This window comes from Lepisosteus platostomus, chromosome 10 (genome assembly GCF_059453375.1).
Source record: "Lepisosteus platostomus isolate fLepPlt1 chromosome 10, fLepPlt1.hap1, whole genome shotgun sequence".
Lineage (NCBI taxonomy): Eukaryota > Metazoa > Chordata > Actinopteri > Semionotiformes > Lepisosteidae > Lepisosteus > Lepisosteus platostomus.
In genome coordinates, this window is record NC_142620.1 from 54130753 (window position 1) to 54150133 (window position 19381).

The 19381-nt window shown below is 48.4% G+C and overlaps 1 protein-coding gene across 3 annotated transcripts in view; it reads left to right on the forward strand.

The window, feature by feature from the left end:
- The first annotated feature begins 6848 nt into the window (after window positions 1-6848).
- The window catches only part of kdrl (kinase insert domain receptor like), a 60993-nt gene continuing 48460 nt past the window's right edge, over window positions 6849-19381 (forward strand). For 2 of the 3 annotated variants that reach the window (XR_015924962.1, XM_088597321.1), the window contains exons 1-2: window positions 10084-10336; window positions 18191-18287. Coding sequence is in view for 2 of the 3 variants with exons in the window: in XM_088597321.1 (XP_088453447.1) it covers window positions 10117-10336; window positions 18191-18287 (317 nt within the window). In the remaining variant the exon portion in view is untranslated. Of the gene's footprint in view, window positions 7684-10083; window positions 10337-18190; window positions 18288-19381 lie in introns of those variants that run through there. The other variant, XM_088597322.1, reaches the window with a different exon arrangement.

Below are 19381 nucleotides of genomic sequence, written 5' to 3' on the forward strand. Positions count from 1 at the left end.
GGTCAGAGCGCAGGGTCAGCCATTTATACAGCGCCCCTGGAGCAGCTGGGGTTCAGGGCCTTGCTCAGGGGCCCAACGGAGTAAGATCTCTCTGCCAGCCATGGGATTTGAACCAGCAACCTTCCAGCCAGAGGCGCAGATCCTGAGCCACAGAGGCACCACACCGCCCCTGAATAGCCACTGGACGAGCAGAATCATTGTTAGCCAATGAGCTAAGATTACTTATGAGTTGACAGCTGTGATTGTGCACGTTCACAGTTTCGCATCAAGGCTCCTGTGTGGAGTGGTTGTGGAATGATGAATTGATCTCATCGTTCTGCGCTCCTCCCCACTGAGAGCTGGTGTGTGGGGAGCAGACTGGAGCATCATCCAGGTGGGGCTGCACACTGGTGGGGGTGGGGGGGATCCCCATGACCTGTAAAGCGCTATGAGCAGGGTGTCAGGAAAAGCGCTATATATATATATGTAAAGAATTATTATTAGATCATATTAGAATAGAATTAGAATTCCGCAGTGTTATAACTTGTCAGACTCAGCTAACTCCGTGACAGCACACACCCTGTTCTGAATTTCAGACCACACCCTTCTACTCTAAGAAGCTCCCAGTAGTGCCTTGTTACCTTTTTTAATGGGTGATAACTGGCACACAGGCTGGGGAAGTAACAGGACAGCAGACTACAGAATGGAAAATGTTTCTGCTGAAGTTTGGCGCACGCCGAACTCCATTCATCTCATCAGCGCTGAAGAAGCCCATTGTTCTCCTCTGCCGTCTACAAATGAAAACGCTGTACTGTCAGCTCTTCCACTGAGCTCTGGCTGCTTTTCTTTGGTTGAGCAAGAAATTGTTAGAATATTTTTGACAGAGGCCCAGCCTATTTATCGTGTCTGTCGACCAGAGGTCATTCATTTGGCCAGTTGTGTTTGTTTTTTTTTTTACACCAGAGGAAATGATGCTGGCGTCGCATGCCTCCCAGAACTATTTGTATAAAATCCGGTACGCCTGTGGGAGAACATAAAGGACACAAATTAACTATCGCTGTTTCGATGCGAAGCCGTGTAAATACGTTTCATGTCTGAGAAGTGTTGGGAACCGGTGCTGACAGATGAGGTATACAACGTGAACTGAGACAGGAAACTTGATGTTCTCCTCCGCCCTCGGTCTGCAAATGTAATTTCTTGTGTCAATCTGGGCTCTGGCCCTGTGTGAGTACCGTTGTACCTGTATTGTAGGGTTAAGTGTGTAGTTAAGTGCACGTACAGATTGTCATTGAAAGAGTCCAGACCTTGTTTCCAGCTGAGAGATATTTGCTTGCTGTTATAACTTCAACACGAACTACAGCACGTGAATGTATGGCTTCGCGCGGTAAGGGTGTGACTTTCACATTGGCGGGGGTGGGGGGGCAGGGGGGGCAAAGATCAGGGCAGACCCAATCCCGCTGGACGCTGGGGCACTGTGATCGTCCCTGAGGCCTGTGCCTGTGCCTGTGCCATCTGTGCTGGTGCTCGGTGGCACATCTCGGCTTTTGAGCTTCGCAGGTATCAGAAGAAAAGAAGCCCCTCCCCCTCCACCTCCCCTCCTGATATGAAACTGAACCTTTTCTTAGCTGCACGCTAGAGCTTCAGACACCAGGTGTAGTCTTGAACCGACGCTCAGGAGGAGGCCAAGCCCCGGTCTTGCCTGTTTCCGGCTGCCCACATGTACAGTAAATACCCCGCTCCTCCCACCTGCGAGCTCCATTCTCACCTCCCTTCTCGCACCCTCACCCTTCCTTGCAGCAGCTCCTGGCTCGTCCCTCGCGGGGAGAAGAGGGAGGGGGGTCCTGTCAGCGTCCCCCTCGTGGGCAGCCTGCCGTTCGCTCAGCCAGGTGAGTCACCCCGGTGGAGCAGACCGGCACCCATCCCGCCTGCACTCTGATCTCACTAGGGGACATGCAGGAGCCACTGCAGGTGCACTGGGAATGTCTGGATGAAGTTGCTGGGCTGCAGGACGGAGAACTCGGGCCCCATTCAGAGAGGAGTGACCAGGGGCAGCTGAGGGATGGAGATGGGTTGAGGAGGGATGCTGGAGATGAATGGGGTGTTCGAGCTCCGTTCATGTAGCTAGTTTCTGTGATGATGGTGATCAGGTGCAGCTCAGTGAGGTTGACTTGTCGTTGTTGTCCTTCCCGAACTTCAGTTAATAACTTCCACTCATTGATTCTCGGGACTACAAAAACGACATCAGAAATGAAAAACACAAGTTTGTCTTTTTGGGCATTACTCTCGGTTTAGTTGTGCTCGTTTGCCGTAGGTACTAAAACTATTGCAGGCGGCCGAGGTTGTGTGTTAGTGGGTTTCTAACAGGTTACACTGAAAAGCCCGTAAACCAATGAGATCATCATTCTGCTACAATTTTAGCACCGTTCATTTATGACAGAAGTGGAAAGGCTGGCTTTGATTCTACAAAAATGCTTGAAGGAGACTATTTTTAATAAGTCTCAGCTTTGTGGGAAACAGAAGAATATATATGCTGGTAGTATGCATCACATGGAATGAATTACTAAATTTCCTCAATTTTTCTTATACTGTGTAGGTTTGTTTTCTTTAATGGGAAAAGAATTACACTGTCAAAATCTGTCAACCCAAGAAGGGCTCAGGAATCTGGGTGTTTCGCTAAGGAATTAGTTTTGTGTTCTAAACAAAGGCCGAAACGTGTATAAGACATACATTCAGCAGGCATGCCAAAATCTTTGCAAACTGGTGAAACAAGCTTTGTTCGAGAGTAAACATTTAGCTTATTATTGCTCTTGGAGAAGCTTGACATTATTTAGTGAAAAGTAAAAACCTATCGCTGCTCGTTTACGAAACAGCTTCTGGACATTTAAGCACAATAGCAAAGTAATGGCCCTTCAAGAGCTGCTCACTTCTCCCCTTGCTCCCTACTGAAGAATATCCCGCGGACAGGGAGGCAGCGTCTGCTGGCCTCCCTGCAGCCAGGCTGTCCTGCCCCTGCTACGCTCCGTTTGTGCATGTGAGCTGCGTGGTCGGATTAAAGGAAGGGCTTCAAGCTGCGCGAGCAGAATTGTTTGAGCCTCTAAATGGCATTTCGCAGCCCGGCTTCTAAAATAAAACGTCTTGAAGCTCATTCCCCTCAGCTCCCGGCTTCCGCCAATTGTTCGCCTTTCAGTCTTATCTTGCAATCACCGCTGTCCCGGGGGAACTGGCAGGGAGCTGAGGGCCTAATCACGGGAAAAAAAACACCCCTCCAAGGGCAATTTAACCCAAAGAGAAACAGGAGCATGTTAATCATGTTGTTTTTCTAAAAAAAAAAAAAATCGATGCACTGAAAATTGGAATGCGTGTTTTTAAATATTCCTACTCATTTATGTAGAACAATAATTTGCCGTTGGCGGCCGATAGCGCTGCTGTCCCCCCGCTCCTGGTCCTGGGACAGGTTCTGTGTGCCGGCTGGGATAACAGGGCCTGCTCCAGGGCCTGCTCCCGCCTCCCTCCGCGTGCTTCCGGGAGCGACTCCGGATCGTCGCCACCCTCACCGGGGATCACAACTCTCCGGTAATGGATGGACGGGATGATTGCTGTTGTTTCAGAGAGTCTAATTTCTCTCGGCTCGCCCCTGGGGCAGTTCGGGCCACGCAGCCGTGTTCAGAAATGTGCCCAGACCAGACTGTGAGAAAACGGTGTTCCCAGGTTCTTACACGGAAACTGCTGACCTTGAAACCCAAGAATAATGAATGTCTCTCGAGGTGATACGTTACCACACTGCCCCCCTTTTCATCACTCAGTCCAGTTCAATGCCTGTGCTGGGCTGTGCTTTTGAATAATCTGAGTGTTGAGAGTTTGACAGGAACACATATAGCCCCCCCAAAAATGTATATATTTCTTATATACATTGCATTTGCTATTGCATGTAATGTTGGCATTATATTCAAAGCATTTCCAGATGTATTTCTTAGACTGACCTTTTTGACAGTGTTGATCCAAATTAATTCAGCAAAGTTACTCCTTGAATAACTGGCGTCTTTTTCCTCTTTCGCTGATCTGGGTACTTCTGGAAGTTTCTAAAAGATGCTGTACATCAGACAAGCTCTGTGGTTGTTGTCGTTCAGCGCAGAGGATCGAGTTTGTGATATGGTAAGATATGGTTGAGCTGCACACAGAGAACACGTCAGTGTGTTCACTTTCGACAAATCCATTTTTTTTGTGTTTTTAGAAACAAGATTTAATAATAATAAAATCAGTTGAGGTCATGTAAGTGGTAACCATAACTGAAACTTTATCTTTTAAGCTGGTGAAAGAATATACACACAATGATTGGTGTAAGTCTGAGTGCTCATTTTTTTCAGAGTACCTAAGTTATCTGCTGGCTCTTATCCAAAATCAAGGAAGTGCCAGTTTAAATCTTAGGGACTAAGATATAAGGGATACAATATCCCTCCCGTGCTCTTATCTTTGCACCCTGTGTAATGTTTCCCATTCAGGAGTTACATTTTGAATTGGAATGAAAATCTCTCTCAAATGAGGCATTCGAGATTATGCTTGCCGTGCACAGATCAGACCGACAGCATCTGAGGAGGACACAGTTTATGCTGTAAATCAGATCTGAAATGTTTTGCATGCTGCAGTAAATTGTTGACCTGAGCAGCGAACGGCGTACAGATCTGTCCTGCTGAAAGACATGCTCCTGTCTTTGGTCGTTCAGGAAGCACAGTGACTGTGTGTTTACTCGGGAGTTGCACTTTACACTTCAGTCCCTGTTAGAGGTCCCCTGTTGTTGCAAGAGAGGCCTCTGAGGATACAAGATATAAAAAGGGAAGACAATTCCCCTGTTTTGTTTCCCCACGGGAGTCTCCAGTTTCCCATTCACAGGCCTGGAATATCCCTGTGTCTCTGGGGGGGGGTTACTCCATCCCAGCTCTCCATTTAGTTACAATCATTGAATTGATAACACTATTGATCTCTCAGCTGTTTTGGTTTTTTTTAAAGTACAGAAACAGGTGAGACGTATATTGTGTAAATACACTTGCGCAGCTTAGTGATGTACAGACTCGCTCGGTAAATTCCAGCTGCTCTTCAAACGATCATCCTAAGAGGGGTCCTGGAATCTAGCATGTGCCGGGGGTTCGTGCTGAATTCTAACCACAGCCTGCTATGTACAATCCGCAGCTATTTCACACCGATGAGCTGCTCAAGCTGGGCGGTACCGCGGCGCAGCGGTTAGCGCTGGGGCCCTGGGTGGGTCAGCTTAAATCCTGGGGTCCCTGTCAGGGTGGCGGCAGCTGAACCCCCACTCGAGAAGAGGAGCCGTCATTCCCACGTTCCTTATCTTCGGTTTTCCCCGAGTTCCCACAGGGGCTGTATCGCCGCTCTCCCACCGTGCAGAGCACACTCCGGGGAAGGAAGTGTTTTTGTTACGCGAGTAATCTCTGCGAGAGACTTATCAGCGCCGTCCGGCACAATGCGGTGCTGGGAACCAGTAGCCCTCCCATTAATAAAATCGGTCACGTCTTCGTCTTGTGGGCAGGGGAAATGGCAGCAGGATGTTCAGATACAGAGGATGTCCTACCTGGCACCACGCTGTCCTGCTGCTAAACCCATTTGTAATCATCAAGGTAAACAGCCGGTTTAGCTTCCACGGCGCAGGGGCGTAGTTCGGGGAGAGGGGATACGGAGCGTTTATTTACAGTGATATAAAAAGCCGCGCATCCTGTTTCCACAGGTAAAAATAACCCCCGCAAATATTTATTTTAGATATTTGGATACAAAAATGTCTTCTTCTTCTTTCAGATCTCGACGTTATTTATTTGCTTAGTGTGCAATTTAGCAAAGCGGCCTTTCAGATCTCCTCCGGAGATGTTCGGAGGTTGTGAGCTTCCAAAAGCAGGAGATCCTTTTTGTAAAAGAAAAAATAAAGGCTTTATCCTAAGGGCTTTGGTCTAAATTAATCCCCGACTCTCACCTAACCGTTTTGGAATAAGAGGTGGGAGATGTCGGATCCCCAACCGTTCGTGTGAGCGAATGAACAATAGGAGATTTTCAAGAATAGTTGCTTTCAGCCTGCGGGTCCCTTTCCAACATTTTTCCTTCTTTTGAAGAAACGAAGGGAGTCAAGTGTCCGTGTGGAAGGCAGGTCCCCTGAACTCGCGGGGACGGGCTTGCACACGGCGTGGCGAAGTGTTGCAGACCCGTCGCAGCCCACGACGAAAATATCCGCAAACGCCTGCCTTCGGGTCTCTGCATCACCCCCTCCAGCACGCGTTACCCCGAGAGGTGTTTCTAGAGAAAGACACACAATAAAGAAACAACGACAGCCGATCTCGTGAAGAGGGTGAAACGGCTCTTCAGAATGAAACGTTCGAAGTGCCGTCAGTCGTTCTGGGTCGTGTGTCTTTTTTTTGTTTCCTTACACCGATGATGTCTCGTTTTAGTGGTGGGGGGGGGGGTCCTGGCGGGGCTCGCTCTCACCTGCGCCGCCGGCGCGCGCGGCGGAGGGGGCTGGCGCGAGCTCCAGCCGAGCCCCCGAGCGACAGAGCGCTTTTCTCTCTCCCTGTTTTATTTTATGGATTTACTTGGTCTTTTCAATGGTACCCTTCACGTTCAGACAAGGGGCTCTGGCTGGTTCATACTGTATGTGTGCCGGGGGGGCAAGAGGAGAAGAAATGGCTCTGCGCGCTGCGAGGCGTGTGTGACTGGACGCGTCTGTCCTCTGAGCGGGCGAGCCGAGCAGTCGGGCTCAGGGCAGGAACAGCACTGCTCCGCCACAGCGAGCGGTGTTATGTCATAGTGCCGGCGATTGCCCCTCCAGCTCCAGTGACGTCCCCCTCCTTCCTCTGTTTTGGACTATAAAGGACTCCGTCCTGAACAAACAGCCCACAGCTCCCAAAACCTGAAGAGGGAGACCCCACCGAAGAAGATGTGTGTGTGAACTGTGTAAATCTGTACTGCGCAGACTGTTGCTTCACTTTCCTGCCTCCTTTCTCTGGGAAGCGAAGGGGACTCGTGGAATAAGCGTGTGTCACGGAGCGAGGCGCTTGTCGTGGGATCGTATCAAAGAGGGCAGTTTCGCATCCGCCTTTGCGCTGGGGCAGAGATAAACATATTCTTAGAACACCCCGTGCCCTTGGCTCGCTGGGTGCAATCAAACTTGGTTCTAAGAGTCCAGCTGCTTTTGCTACACCGCTCTGCCCGTAAACGACATTTTTAGGATAAAACACCTTTCTTCAGGAGCTCTCCATTACACGCTGCCCCCGAGAGGGCGAGAGAGCGGCACCTGCCCCCGCGCGACCCCCGAGCCACAGCACGGCTGCCCACGCGAGGGCTCCGCTCGGCGCCGCACCATCACGCTGTTATGGAGCTGCTTTGAAGAAAAAAAGAAACTTTTCGGGGGAAAACCTGAGAGCTATTCGTGGACAGCGAGGATTTCCTGAGCGCAGCCTTCCGAGCGCTCTACGTTGAAGGATAACAACGGTGCGTTTTTATCTCACCTTTTGGATTAAGAACAAAACAAAAACCTCAGATCTTGTCACTGGCATTCAGCCGCTGTGCGCATCATATTGCGGAGCATCTGAGGCAAGGCGCTGAGGGAATCCTTGGACGACAGCGGCGCTCAGCCCGGCGGGAGGATGAACTGGGAGGTCTGCGCTGCGCTGACCTTCGCCCTGCTGCTGGGCTTCACGTGCGTGAGCGGTAAGTCCGTCGGTGTACACAACCGGGCTCGCGGTGCTGCTGTCCTCGGAGCGCGAGCCACCGCGTGCGCGTACCGGCCCGCTGGACCAACACGAGGCGCTGATGCGCGACCGGCTGCAGTTCACGCGCCTCAGAGCCGTTGCCCTTCGGATCCCCGCTCTGCGATATCCCGCACAAACCAGTGGTTCGGTTCAGTTTATTAATCAATGGCTCAGTTCGGTTTATTAATCAATGGCCCAGTTCAGTTTATTAATCAATGGCTCAGTTCAGTTTATTGTCCTATGCACAAGTGCAGTGAAATGCTTATTTGCATGTGTGTTCCAATACAAAGACAATAAAGGAATCGCCAAAAATATAAACACAGAACAGCAGCAGCAGCAACAAGTTAAATAACATACAACTTACAGAAAAACATCAGTGCGAGCCAGAGGTAGGAGAAGATTAGCGCCTTTAGGTGACAATGACAGCGCTGAGCTGCACAGCTCAAACTAATTAATTTGCTCTGTGATTAACAACCTGCTGATGTGCCCTGGAAAGAGGTTTAAGTTGAAAGATTCGGTTTTTATGTGTGTTACAATGGACTGTTGCTCCCCGGGGGTTATAGTGTATCTTTGAAAATGTACTTAGTTATAATTGGATTGAGGGGATACGTGCTGGTCCAAAGGCTTTTTCGAATCCATTGACAAAAGTTCTTATAGACTGAACCAGAGCAACATCTTGCCTATACACACAGGATTCAGAGCGCACCTCGCTCTCCTAGGTAGCTCTTGGTACTGTGTAGTTCATATTGTGTCCAGTAGGTGGAGTGTTCTTCCACTTTTTATACACATAAAGCGTTGCAAACGAGAGGAGGCCGTAGCTATCTCATCCAGGTACCCCAACCCGGATGCTGCGTCTTGAAAGAACCCAGGCTCACGGCTTCAACTGCATGGCTTGGGTGGCGTGTTCCACCCTCCCACCACTCTTTGTGTAAGAACGCGCTGACTTCTCTGAGTGTTACGCGGGCTGCTACAGTACGTGGTTTCTCCTCTGTCCCGTGGCTCGTGTTTATTCCGAAGAGGTGTGCTGCGCGGACTTCGAGGATTGTGGCTACTGGCGTCAGATCCTTGTTAACCTCCTCTGTCCCGTCAGTGTAAGACGGGGGGGTTTGCTCACGTGAGGGTGCGGCGAATGCACGTTGTTTCATTTCACGATTCTTCCCTTCCTGACACACAAAAAAAAGCTAAGAGCACATTTGCGATCTTTCATTGGAAATCAAACGTTGGTTTCCAAGTTCGATGCCGGGGATCCTCACTGTCCGACGTTGCGTGGCTCGGGCTGAGCGCGGCTCCGTCGAGCGGGTGTCAGCGCCCACAGCCGCGCCACGGCCCCCAGCGTCTGGCGGGCTCACTCGGCCTTCCCTCCCGCCTTGGAAGTGTCTTCTTCCCAGTCTCCGTTTCGGGCTGGCGTTGGAAACAGCGGGAAAACGGAATCTCGAAGGGTTGGGTTTTTTTTTTTTCAGGGACCTCCGGGAAAAGAGCGCGAGAGCTCTGTCAGCGTGCTCTCAATGCGGCGGTTTTAACCTGCAAACCTTCGCCAGAATAAACTACACATTCCCCTTTAATCTTTTAACGGCTCTTTTTCAGCTTATTTGGGAGAGGAAAAATACGTACAATCACATTAACCACCCATTATGGAAATCCTAAAACCCACAGGTAGCCGTAGCAGCAATATACTAGGAATTGATTTTCCATACCAGCCTGGTGTTTCTAGAACAGTAAGAGACGCGACAGTAGGATTGTTTTTGTTCCAAGACGGGAGAAACCATTGTTTCCAGTCGGTGGGGGCCGCACCTGCGGTCCCTGCGCGAGCCTGGACACCACGGGCTCTTCGCCGCGCGGTGCGCTGTCCTGCGCGGACCAGGCCGATGCGCCCCCCCCCACCTCCTTCCCTCTCTCCGTCAGGCGCAGGCAGGGCTGGCTCCACACAGAGGAAGCGCAGCGAGCCCCCCCCCCCCCCCCCTCCACCGCTATTTTCAGTCGTCTTGCTTTGTCTATGGCGTTTCCAAGTAGATTTCCTTCGATGTTCCTCTGTTGTTGGCGAGCGTGGGAAAGGCACAGGGAGGAAGTGCACGGAGAGGCAGGAGGCGGTCTGGAATTGTTCTTGTTTGCAGAGGTCAAGGAAGTGTGACCCGCTACCTGAGCAAAGATCCCGGCCCTGGGCTCCTTGCGCCCGGCCGAGCCCCGACTGCTTGCGCTGCTGTGTCGCGCGTCTTGCGCCGGCGGCCGGGAGGAGAAGCAATCCTGTTTCCCCGCGGTTCAGCCGCCCACCCGCTGCACTGCCCGGGCCCTGGGCTGGCGGGGACGGAGAAAGAAACGCGCCTGAATGAAGCAAGTGACGTGAAAACCCAACGTGTGTTTCGTACGTCAGAATCAAAGGCCCGGGAGCCCCCAGATGTGTGGTCCCGGTGCTTCAGAGTTTCTAGAGGCTGGGCGTCTCCGTTTGCTGTTTTTTGGGGCGCATGCAGACCAGTGGCTCTCCGTTAGCACACGGGTGCTCCAGCCCAAGACCATGAGCATCAGGCCCAGGAGCTGGCGGAGGTCTGAAGAGTCCATTGATGCCCCAGAGATCATTTCCATGAAACACGCTGTCCACCCCCTTTTCCTGCAGGGAGGTGAGCCTCTGGGTTTTGCGGTGGTTCGGGCCCTGGAGCCCAGCAGGAGCCCAGGTGATGCTGTTCTCATGACAGAAAACCCCACCGGGTGACCAGGCGCCCTGAGACACATGGACAAATATAGCAGAGCCATGGTTATAGGGCCGTGGGCAAACAGCCACACAGAGGCTGAGCTGGCTCTATTTCACTGCCTTCTTATTTCTTTTACACACACACACACACGTACCCGCCTTGTAAAAGAATTACAAGGTGCAAAGCTAAAAAACACACGTTAATTAAACCTGTAATAATTGTAAACACAGGTTATATTTTCACAGACAAAAAATGTGCAAACTCCACCACAACAGGATTTACAAAAGGTTACCAGTCAGTTTGTGATTAATGGGCCCTGAAATTCAGCTTGGATTCATTAGTGCCTTAAAGGGGTCAATAATCTCTCTTAACTCCCTTTTACTCCAGTCACAGCTGCTTAAATATCGGCAATACACGTGTAATTTTGCCTCATTACTTTACCACGTCTTCCTTCATCTCCCCAGGCAGAGAGGTTAGGAACGACCCCCTAACAGATACAGCTCAAATGACTTCGTTATGAGCACATTTCTCGTTGCTTCAGACACGACTCCGAGGCCCAAAAGCTTTTTTTTTCTGAAGGGTGCTTGCTGTTGTTTTCGGCTGAAGGAGAGTTTGCCCAGAAAGCAAAAACCGTGTGTGCGCTTCACTTGACAGAAAGATGTGAGCACCTGTGATTTTGCAGGAATTTGCTCAGGTCCTGCTTAATGCTCTGTTGCGATGCACGCTGTTGCGGTTGGCATTGTGCAACGGTTATTGGTGTTGGCACGATCGAAACAGAAAGAGGTTATAAGGCAGTCATAACTGCTGTGGGTTCGACATTAACATCAATTCAGGTGAGACATTTGGACAAGGAAACTGTTCTTCCTACAACAGGAAGAATGCATAGCTCACATCTACTGGGCCTGTAACAGGGATCGCTGATTCACACTAAAACAATCTGTGTCTGGCGTCAGACTCAAACTCAGCCAGCGAAGAAGCAAAGACATATTTTCCAAAACCACATCTGCAAACCGAAAGCAGGTCTCTTGAGCGTCCATTTTGTTATTTGGGCGGGGGCATCACTGCCCGGTTGTTCTTGGGTTTCAGCTGTGATCAAAGTACCACAAAAATCAAAAGTTTCCTCCTTATTATCCTGTGACCTGAAGCATTTGAGAGAAAATGGACGGACCTGCTGCCACGTTGCGTCCTTTGCTTCTGGATTGTAGCTGCCCGTATCAGCAGGGACGGATTGGCCTCAGGCCTTGAAGAGGTTTATGAACCTGGAAGTCCATCATGAAAAAGCAATAAATCTTATCTGTGAGGGACTTAAAAATCTGAGTCACCTTGGACATCATAGTCAACAGTCCAGGCCACGGGCACCGGGAGGTACGCCTGCACCTGAACAAAGACTCCCTTTGTCGTGCTCCTGAAGTTCTTATCTCCGATGGCACCACGTGGGTGGGAAGCTGATCTGCCCCCTCACCCCCCCTGAGCCGCAAGAGGATGAGGGCTGGAAGACATGAGGGCTGGAAGGAGGGCTGGCCCTCCTGAAGCCGGAGCTCAGGGGGAGATGTTTAGACAGATGCAAGGAGTCCCGCAAGGTTAGAACACATCGAACCAGTCTGAGCCGCACTGAAAGGAGGGGACCAAAATATTCCCAAGGCCAGCACAAAAGGCTAAGCGATTCACACAAGTCGGAGAGTGAGACAGTGGTAAAGTATGCTATGAATGCCGACACCCCAGAGAGGAGAAGTGCTACAGGTCCTTCTTCTGATCCAAGTTCACTGAATCCAGTCCAGTCCAGGAACAGAGCGTGTTCTCCCAGAGAGAAGTAAGGTAGTTTGACTTTAATGCAGCATATTTGTCCGTAGTCATGTAATGCCAACGTTATTTATTGTAGCCAGAAATTCTGTTCTGTAATGTCTTCTTGACAGGGATTATCACAGTAAACAAGTCACTTTCTGAATTCTGTCAGCAGTCACTAGAGCCTAAAGCTCTGGTTAAAGTACAGTATGTTGTCAGTCCAGAAGGGTTTTCTCTGGCAGTAAGGTCTGATCTGACACTTTGTACAGATGGTGAGAAAATAACTCACTAGTCAGCGAGCACTCAGAGTTTGAAGTTGCTTCTAATAGCTGAAGAACGATAAAGCAGTGTCCTGTTGTTGTGAAAGCTTACACAACTAGATAAGCACAACTTGACTTTTCCCAGGGGGATATTGCAGTGTGTTTTGTCCTGCGTACCGTGAGGATGCAGTAGGTGACAAGGTGTCTGGTTTTGCACTGCACCGACAGTGTGAAATCCACTGTTTTCAGTGCCAACAGTACTTTCCATTTAAGATATTATGAAAAGAATGCAAAAGCTGCAAAAGCATGGTTCCTTTATCCTTCTTTCTAATGTGCAATGAAAAAGACAGGAGTTTTTCTGTTATGAAATACGTCCAGACCTCATACTGGAGTTCCCCCGTCTTTCCTTCATCTGTGCATATGAGGGATTTCTGGATGGAAAAATTGTCAGTACAGTGTTACGGGGCTGAGAAGCAATACCTTCTACCCCTCGGAGGTGAGGCTTGGCTTAGACGTGGATTATATCCAATATTAAAGCAAAACAGGGGTCGATTTAAAATGCTAAAGGAGATTTAATGAAAACATAGCCTTGCAAAAAAGTCTTGTCTTATAAGGATGAACCAGTCGTGGGTCACAAGATGTTCATTGCAGCCGTGAGGGGCTCTGGGCTTAGAACTTGAAAATTGCAGGTTCAGATCCCATGAAGGGCACAGGTGTTGTGCCCTTGAGCAAGCTGTTCACTCATATTGCTCCAGTTAAATACATGGTTGTATACAAGTAAGATGCTTTGAAAAAGGCATCCAGCCAGTTAACTAATAATGCCTTTATGTGATCTGACTGAACTTTACTATGCTTTTATCATGGTAGCATATTTTATATAAGACATTACCCAGGCTCTTGTCTACAGAATGATAAACAGGGAGTCACAGACCAGGGAAAACAAGTGGAAACCTGATAGAAGTGCATTAAAACTGAGAACAGGAGGCACTTTACACAAAGGGTTGAAGGGGAGTGGAATAAGCTACCCAGCCATGTTCGTTGAAGCAGATATCCATTCTTCCTTTAAGAAATGGATGCGATCTGATCAATAAATTATGCTTGCTGTCAAACAGGCTAGATGGGTTGAGTGGCCAACTTTGTAACATTCGTGTTCTTCAGCAACTGCTCAATTCCTGCTGACCGGTGTTGTGTAATAACACGGTAATTACCTTATCATTACATCGTTTCTGTATGCAGCGTTTCAGCCTTCAAGTGTGCAGAATTTCACAGACAGATGTGCGTTTATAAATGAAGCCCTCTGTGCCGATGTAGCCAGTGTGAGTCTTCTTTGAAAAAGTCTCTTTCTGTGCTTCTTTTCAATAAAGCGCTGCATTTTAATAGCAGGTTAAATTTTGTACAGCCCCCCGAGGCCTCAGCTCTGGGTGTGATGAATTTCTGCGTGGGAGCACAGTATGTTTTCACATCTCAGAAGAGTAATCTGCGCTCTAGTAAATCTTTCCTCAGCGGTGTTGTCTTAACCCTGCTGTTGGCAGAGCACTCCTGGGGCTGTGAAATGAGAAGGCAAGCTGCATGACAGGAGCGAGCACAGTTGCGAGGCGTTATCGTGCTCTGTTCCTGCAGGTGTTTGTTTCTCTTCTGGGTGACAGCAGAATTGCACAAAGAAAACGTTGCTTCTCTTCTGCCTGTGTCTGGCTTGAATCCCTTGCCGTACAAACAATCTTCCGAGAAATACTTCTGGAGCAGGTTAGCCCACAAACGCAGATTGGAAGCCCATTAGAAACATCCATGCGAGCCCCTTGTTCAGACCCAATCGAAAGGCTGCGCAAACCTGCTTTGCAATCATTTTCTTAATTTTCGTCCGGGGCTGGGCCCATCGTGAGGCCAAAATCCGTCTTAATGGTTTTAACGTTGATCAAACCCTTGATCTGATTTTTGCAAAACCTCTGTCGAAGGCGAACAGCGCAGCGCAGCATTCCTACAACGCCCTCCGTGTTTCAGGAAAGAAATGTCTGCGAACCGCATTTCAAACTGCAGAGACCCGAACGGGAAACAAGCGCGAATGGAGTTGTCATTTTGTTCTCCTTGTGCTTCTGGAGTCTTGTTTTCTTCACTTTTTTTCACTTCGGAGTGTTCCAGCTTATTTTGGGCCCTTTTGTTCTGAACTCAGAAAGGTCACCTGGCAGTGTGTATTTATTGTTACTGTTACCTTGAGGACACAAAACCCCTCTTTCTCCACTCCGAAGGCTGCTTCATCCATCATGCCAAGGCCTGTGGCGTGCTCACTGGGAATGCTCCAGAGACGGGAAGCACAGCGAGTCCTGTACCAACATGCTGATAAGGGAATTCCGTAAATTATTCCGACTACGCTTGGGGTTGTGACATGGGATTTCCTCGGGCGGGCAGAGAGAGGCTTCTGCAGTCCATTTGCAAGGGACCTACTGCTCGGTATCACCTATAATTACTCATCGCGTTACTGTATCAAGAGCAAATGCCAAACAGTCCTATTTCAGGCCGCAAGTCTTGATCTGCAGAGCAGTGCTCTCATGAAGCAGTGTTGACGTACTGGCGCTGAACCAATCTTCTCCTCTTCCTTGTTTCAAAAGGGAGAATCAAGCAGTTCCTAAAATAGTACATCCCAATTTAAATAAACTTTTCTAATACTGAGTGGAACCACCAGTTCTCCAACCTGCTTTAAGCAATGATATCCATATACACGTCGGGTTTTTTTTCTAAGTGACCTGTGGTTAAATTGAATGTGTATGTTGGTGATCTAAACTACACACTACATTTCTCAGTCCTGGAATAAAAAAAAAATATTTGAGGGAATAAGACGTTATAGCTCTCAGTGTGGTATAATGAATATTTTCCCCTTTTTTGAAAACCATATTATATCATTAGATTAACCCACAATTAGGCTATTGGGAGTTATGAATGGGACTGCATGTACTATTATCGAAATCAGGTTTCACAACTGCCACAAGGGCTCCTGCAAACTCCATCGTTCTGCTGGTCTTTCGATCTGCAGCCCCTAATGGAAAGCAGATCTGTGCCTCCTCTAGCTCGGCAGCAAGCCCAGTTTGGGGAATTCGCTCTCGGAATGCACGCACATCTGCTCAGGGGAGGCTGGGATCTCTGAGATCTGCAGAGGTGGAGGAAAAAAGTGGGCTGCTGTCGGCTTTCCCCTGCTCCAGAAGATCTTGTCTGGAAAGCAGCAGGGCAAGCAGGAGGGGGCCAAGTTCCTCTCTGTGATGTCAGAGGCGGTGCCCCTGTGTTATGGAAGTACTGGGTGGTGGTGGTGGTGGGGGTGAACCTGCGTCCCAGGAGGGATGTGAAGGGGGGCAGCCACTGCACCTGATATCCGCACCTGCTCCGAGCCTCTGAGCATAAATTTAGGATTGACCCCACTCCGGAAGTTTCCGTGGAGTTTATTTTTCCTCACTGTGCAGCGCAAGCAGTTCTTCAAATCCAAAATACGACCTAGGCACAAACAGCATGTTATGAGCAATTTGTGGATAACAAGTTAGCCCGTGACTAATATACATTATATAAAACATATGTTCAACATGTGAGCCCTGGGTAACCAATTTTCATGGCTGGTTTCTTTTACAGGCAAAGGACCAGCATGTGCCAATTATGTGTAGCCTCTCTATATTGTGATATAGAACGTAAGTTATAAATCCACAAACCAGCACTTTCAAAATGGAATTGTACGAAACGCGTTTCACAAATTGGTATGTCAGAGCACGTGGCTCTTTCTTCTTGCAACCCCATCACTAGGTATTTCAAGTGTACAACTTAATCTGCTTCAAAAGGTTGAGGAAAACAAGGGCCTGAGTGTCATTTGTCAGAAGTGCTAAATCTATAAAGAGCTGTGATCGCAGCAGACAGGCCAATAAGACATCCTCTTGTCATGACTAATCTCTGGCTGTGAAAACAATAGTTTTGTAACAGCTCAACAGGAAGCAAGTATGAAGTGCCAATGCTGGCATGCTAGTTCATTCTTGGAATACAGCTGTTCCAGCTCCCTGAGGGCTAGAGCATAGCAGACTGGGATGGGTGGAAAACTGTAATACATAAGCAATGCTATTGTGTCCCGCAGTGAGAGGCACAATGATAATGAAGTGTGTTGCAAATAACATTTGTCTGGACAACAATTCACGTGAACTTCATCGTAGAGTTTCTTTGGCTGTGGTGATGACTAACCTTTCTGGGAAGCCCACTTCAGCATTTGAAGGACATCGCTGCTCACCTCACTGGTAAATTGAGCAAGAGCCCTTCCTGTCCATTTCTTGTCTAGCTGTGGTCACCCTCCGATTGAGTTGGCAACGAGCAGATGTTATGTTTTGAATCCTGTTCCGTTTTCCCTTTCCCGCTGTATACGGTAGCTAGGGCTCTAACAATATGTGCCGTTTAATAGCAGAATGCTGAACGCAAAGCCGAGACTGCAGAAAGCAGATGTCAGCCTGTCTCTGTCTGAAGCTCTGCCTCGTGGTTTGAATTACAGTGCCTGCAATCCAGGTGGAAACGCCTCTCATCCTCCTCACCTGTGATGCGGCTGAAGACAGAGGAAACACCACAAAAATCAGAAATGTAACAGTTCAGATATCAAGACTGTACTATTAGAGGAGGCATCACTTTTTCTGCTTAAAAAAGACCACCTGCTACAAGGAATAAACAACCATTCGGACAGCTTTCAGCATTCTCTAGTCCCGACAAAGGGTGGCAGCTTCTTTCATGAACATATTGTGAACTGATAGCACAAATTCTACTCGTTTTGCATCTCTCTCATGCACATTGTAAGTTGCACTTTTGCACTTAACATGAGCGTGCTGTGCTCCTGGCTACATGGAGTTTCTGATCTTAGCAGAAGGCTGATAGTGGGTGCATATGAGCTGGGGTGATGGCTGGGAGCTGACTCGACTGTGCACTCCGTCCTGCTGCTCAGGGGTTCAGGGAGACTGGCAAGAGGTCGACCACTCTTCGGTCATGAGCCCCACCACCTCCACTCACGGGGTTAATCTCGTCACGGCAGGATCATAGCAGTGTAGAGAGGTCAGAGGGCACTCTCCCATCATTAATTCTCTCGGATTAAAGCCTGGTTACAAACAGCGCGGTGGAATTTGTGCGGGGTATCACACATCTTAAGGAGGAAAACAAAATTTCTCACACTTAAAAAAAAAAGCAAGAAAGGAAGAAGAGCAATGTTTTTGGGGGGTATTTAACACATTCTTTGAAAAGTATACATTTTGTTTTATATATGCTCACAAAGGTCAAGTGAGTTCTTGGCAGCTTAGATCACACAGCTGCTGATACACTTGACCAGGCAGAGTAAGGGCGTTCTTCAGCAGGAAGACAGCTGCCTGCCAGAATCACAACACATGGACTTCATAAAACAGATGACTTGGTCATTTCTATCGCTTTGTGTCCTACCTAGGCAGGACCTGAAATTTATTAAGCCGGATGTGAACTTAATGGACCTAATCAAAACAACATAAGAAGATAAAATCTTAGCAGGAAATCATTGATGATATAAAAATGCAAAAATAAATTAAGAATAATTTAATTTTTTTAATTACAGCTGGAGATAAATAGATAGAATGCATCAGATACTTGATAACAAATACAGCATGTATAGTCTATCCCTCTGTTAGATTTAAATGAAATCGCAGTGTGTGGAAGTGTGTTGTAGTAGAACTTGAAAGCTCCATGCATTGACAGGGTGTGTGTCTGTGTTTTTCAGGGCTGGTGGACTTTCCCAGACTGCCCGCAACCCAGTTGTTCCCAGCAGGAGAGGAGCACATTCGTGAAGCTGGGGACTCCCTAACACTGACCTGCAGGTACGGCAGAACCCCACCCCCAACCTCTGCACAGTGCTCACACAAAATCATTCTCTCTGCAATGCACAGACAACAAGACAGTGGTGCCTCTTCCCTCACAGGCAGTTTATCTACCAAAGTAGACACAATTCTGTTCCCTGTTCTTCAAGAGGGAGATCTCCATGATTCCAGTGTACTGTTATACACTACATAGACATACAGCACATAGTTTTTTATTTTGCTGTATCTAAGCAAAATTGACTTAATCTCTTCAATGATTTCTTCCTGCTTCACACATCCAATCACAGTTCCCAAATGGGGGGCAACAGATTGCAATTTGCGACCAGCTCCTTCTGGTCTTTACAATACCTCAGAATCATGCACTTTTTTTTTTTCCCCCGTTCAGATCCTTGAAAACATTCAGGATGATAAATTAAAACAAGTGCAGTATATATGAAAAAACAGCAGGAGATCTAAGGCCTCTTCCTGCATGACCTCATGTAGAATTCAAGCTGTTCGGTTTGGAGTTCACTCATAAAAGCAGCAGGTTCACCATTTTCATTTAGACCAGCATGAAGCCTGGCCTTGTTGAAAGCCAGGTGCTCTTGCTTTCTGGTCTCAATCACAGATACCATAAAGGCTGTGATTTTTATTAACTTTTTTTTTAGTAACTTTTCCTTATTAAAGTTCAGGGATAATTAGTGCAAGTAAGCAGCCTGCTAAATACGAGGGTGGCTGAAATTCTTTGCTGAGGAAAGAGAGCAGCTCTGATGTGTGCAGCTAAGTGCAGCTGCGAGTTGTCTTTACTAGGAGGGCAGGCCCTCCTTCCTTATCTGCCAAGGGGGCAGTCTGGTGTAGTGAGTGACATTGGAGTCGTGATTGGCAGGTTCTGGGTTCGAGGCCCTCCCGCAGACACTGCTGTTGTGCCTGTAGCAAGGTAGCAAGGTGCTTCACCCCTGTTTCCAGCAGAGCCCCCCAGCTGTACGAGTGCAGACCACCATTGCTTGGGGGTAATTCAATGTCCCATCTGGGGCGCACTGCTCTCTAGTCCACTGATGCTATAGACAGAAGCCATGATGAGCCGCTGTGGCTGTGGCACAGACCTTACCTTTCTT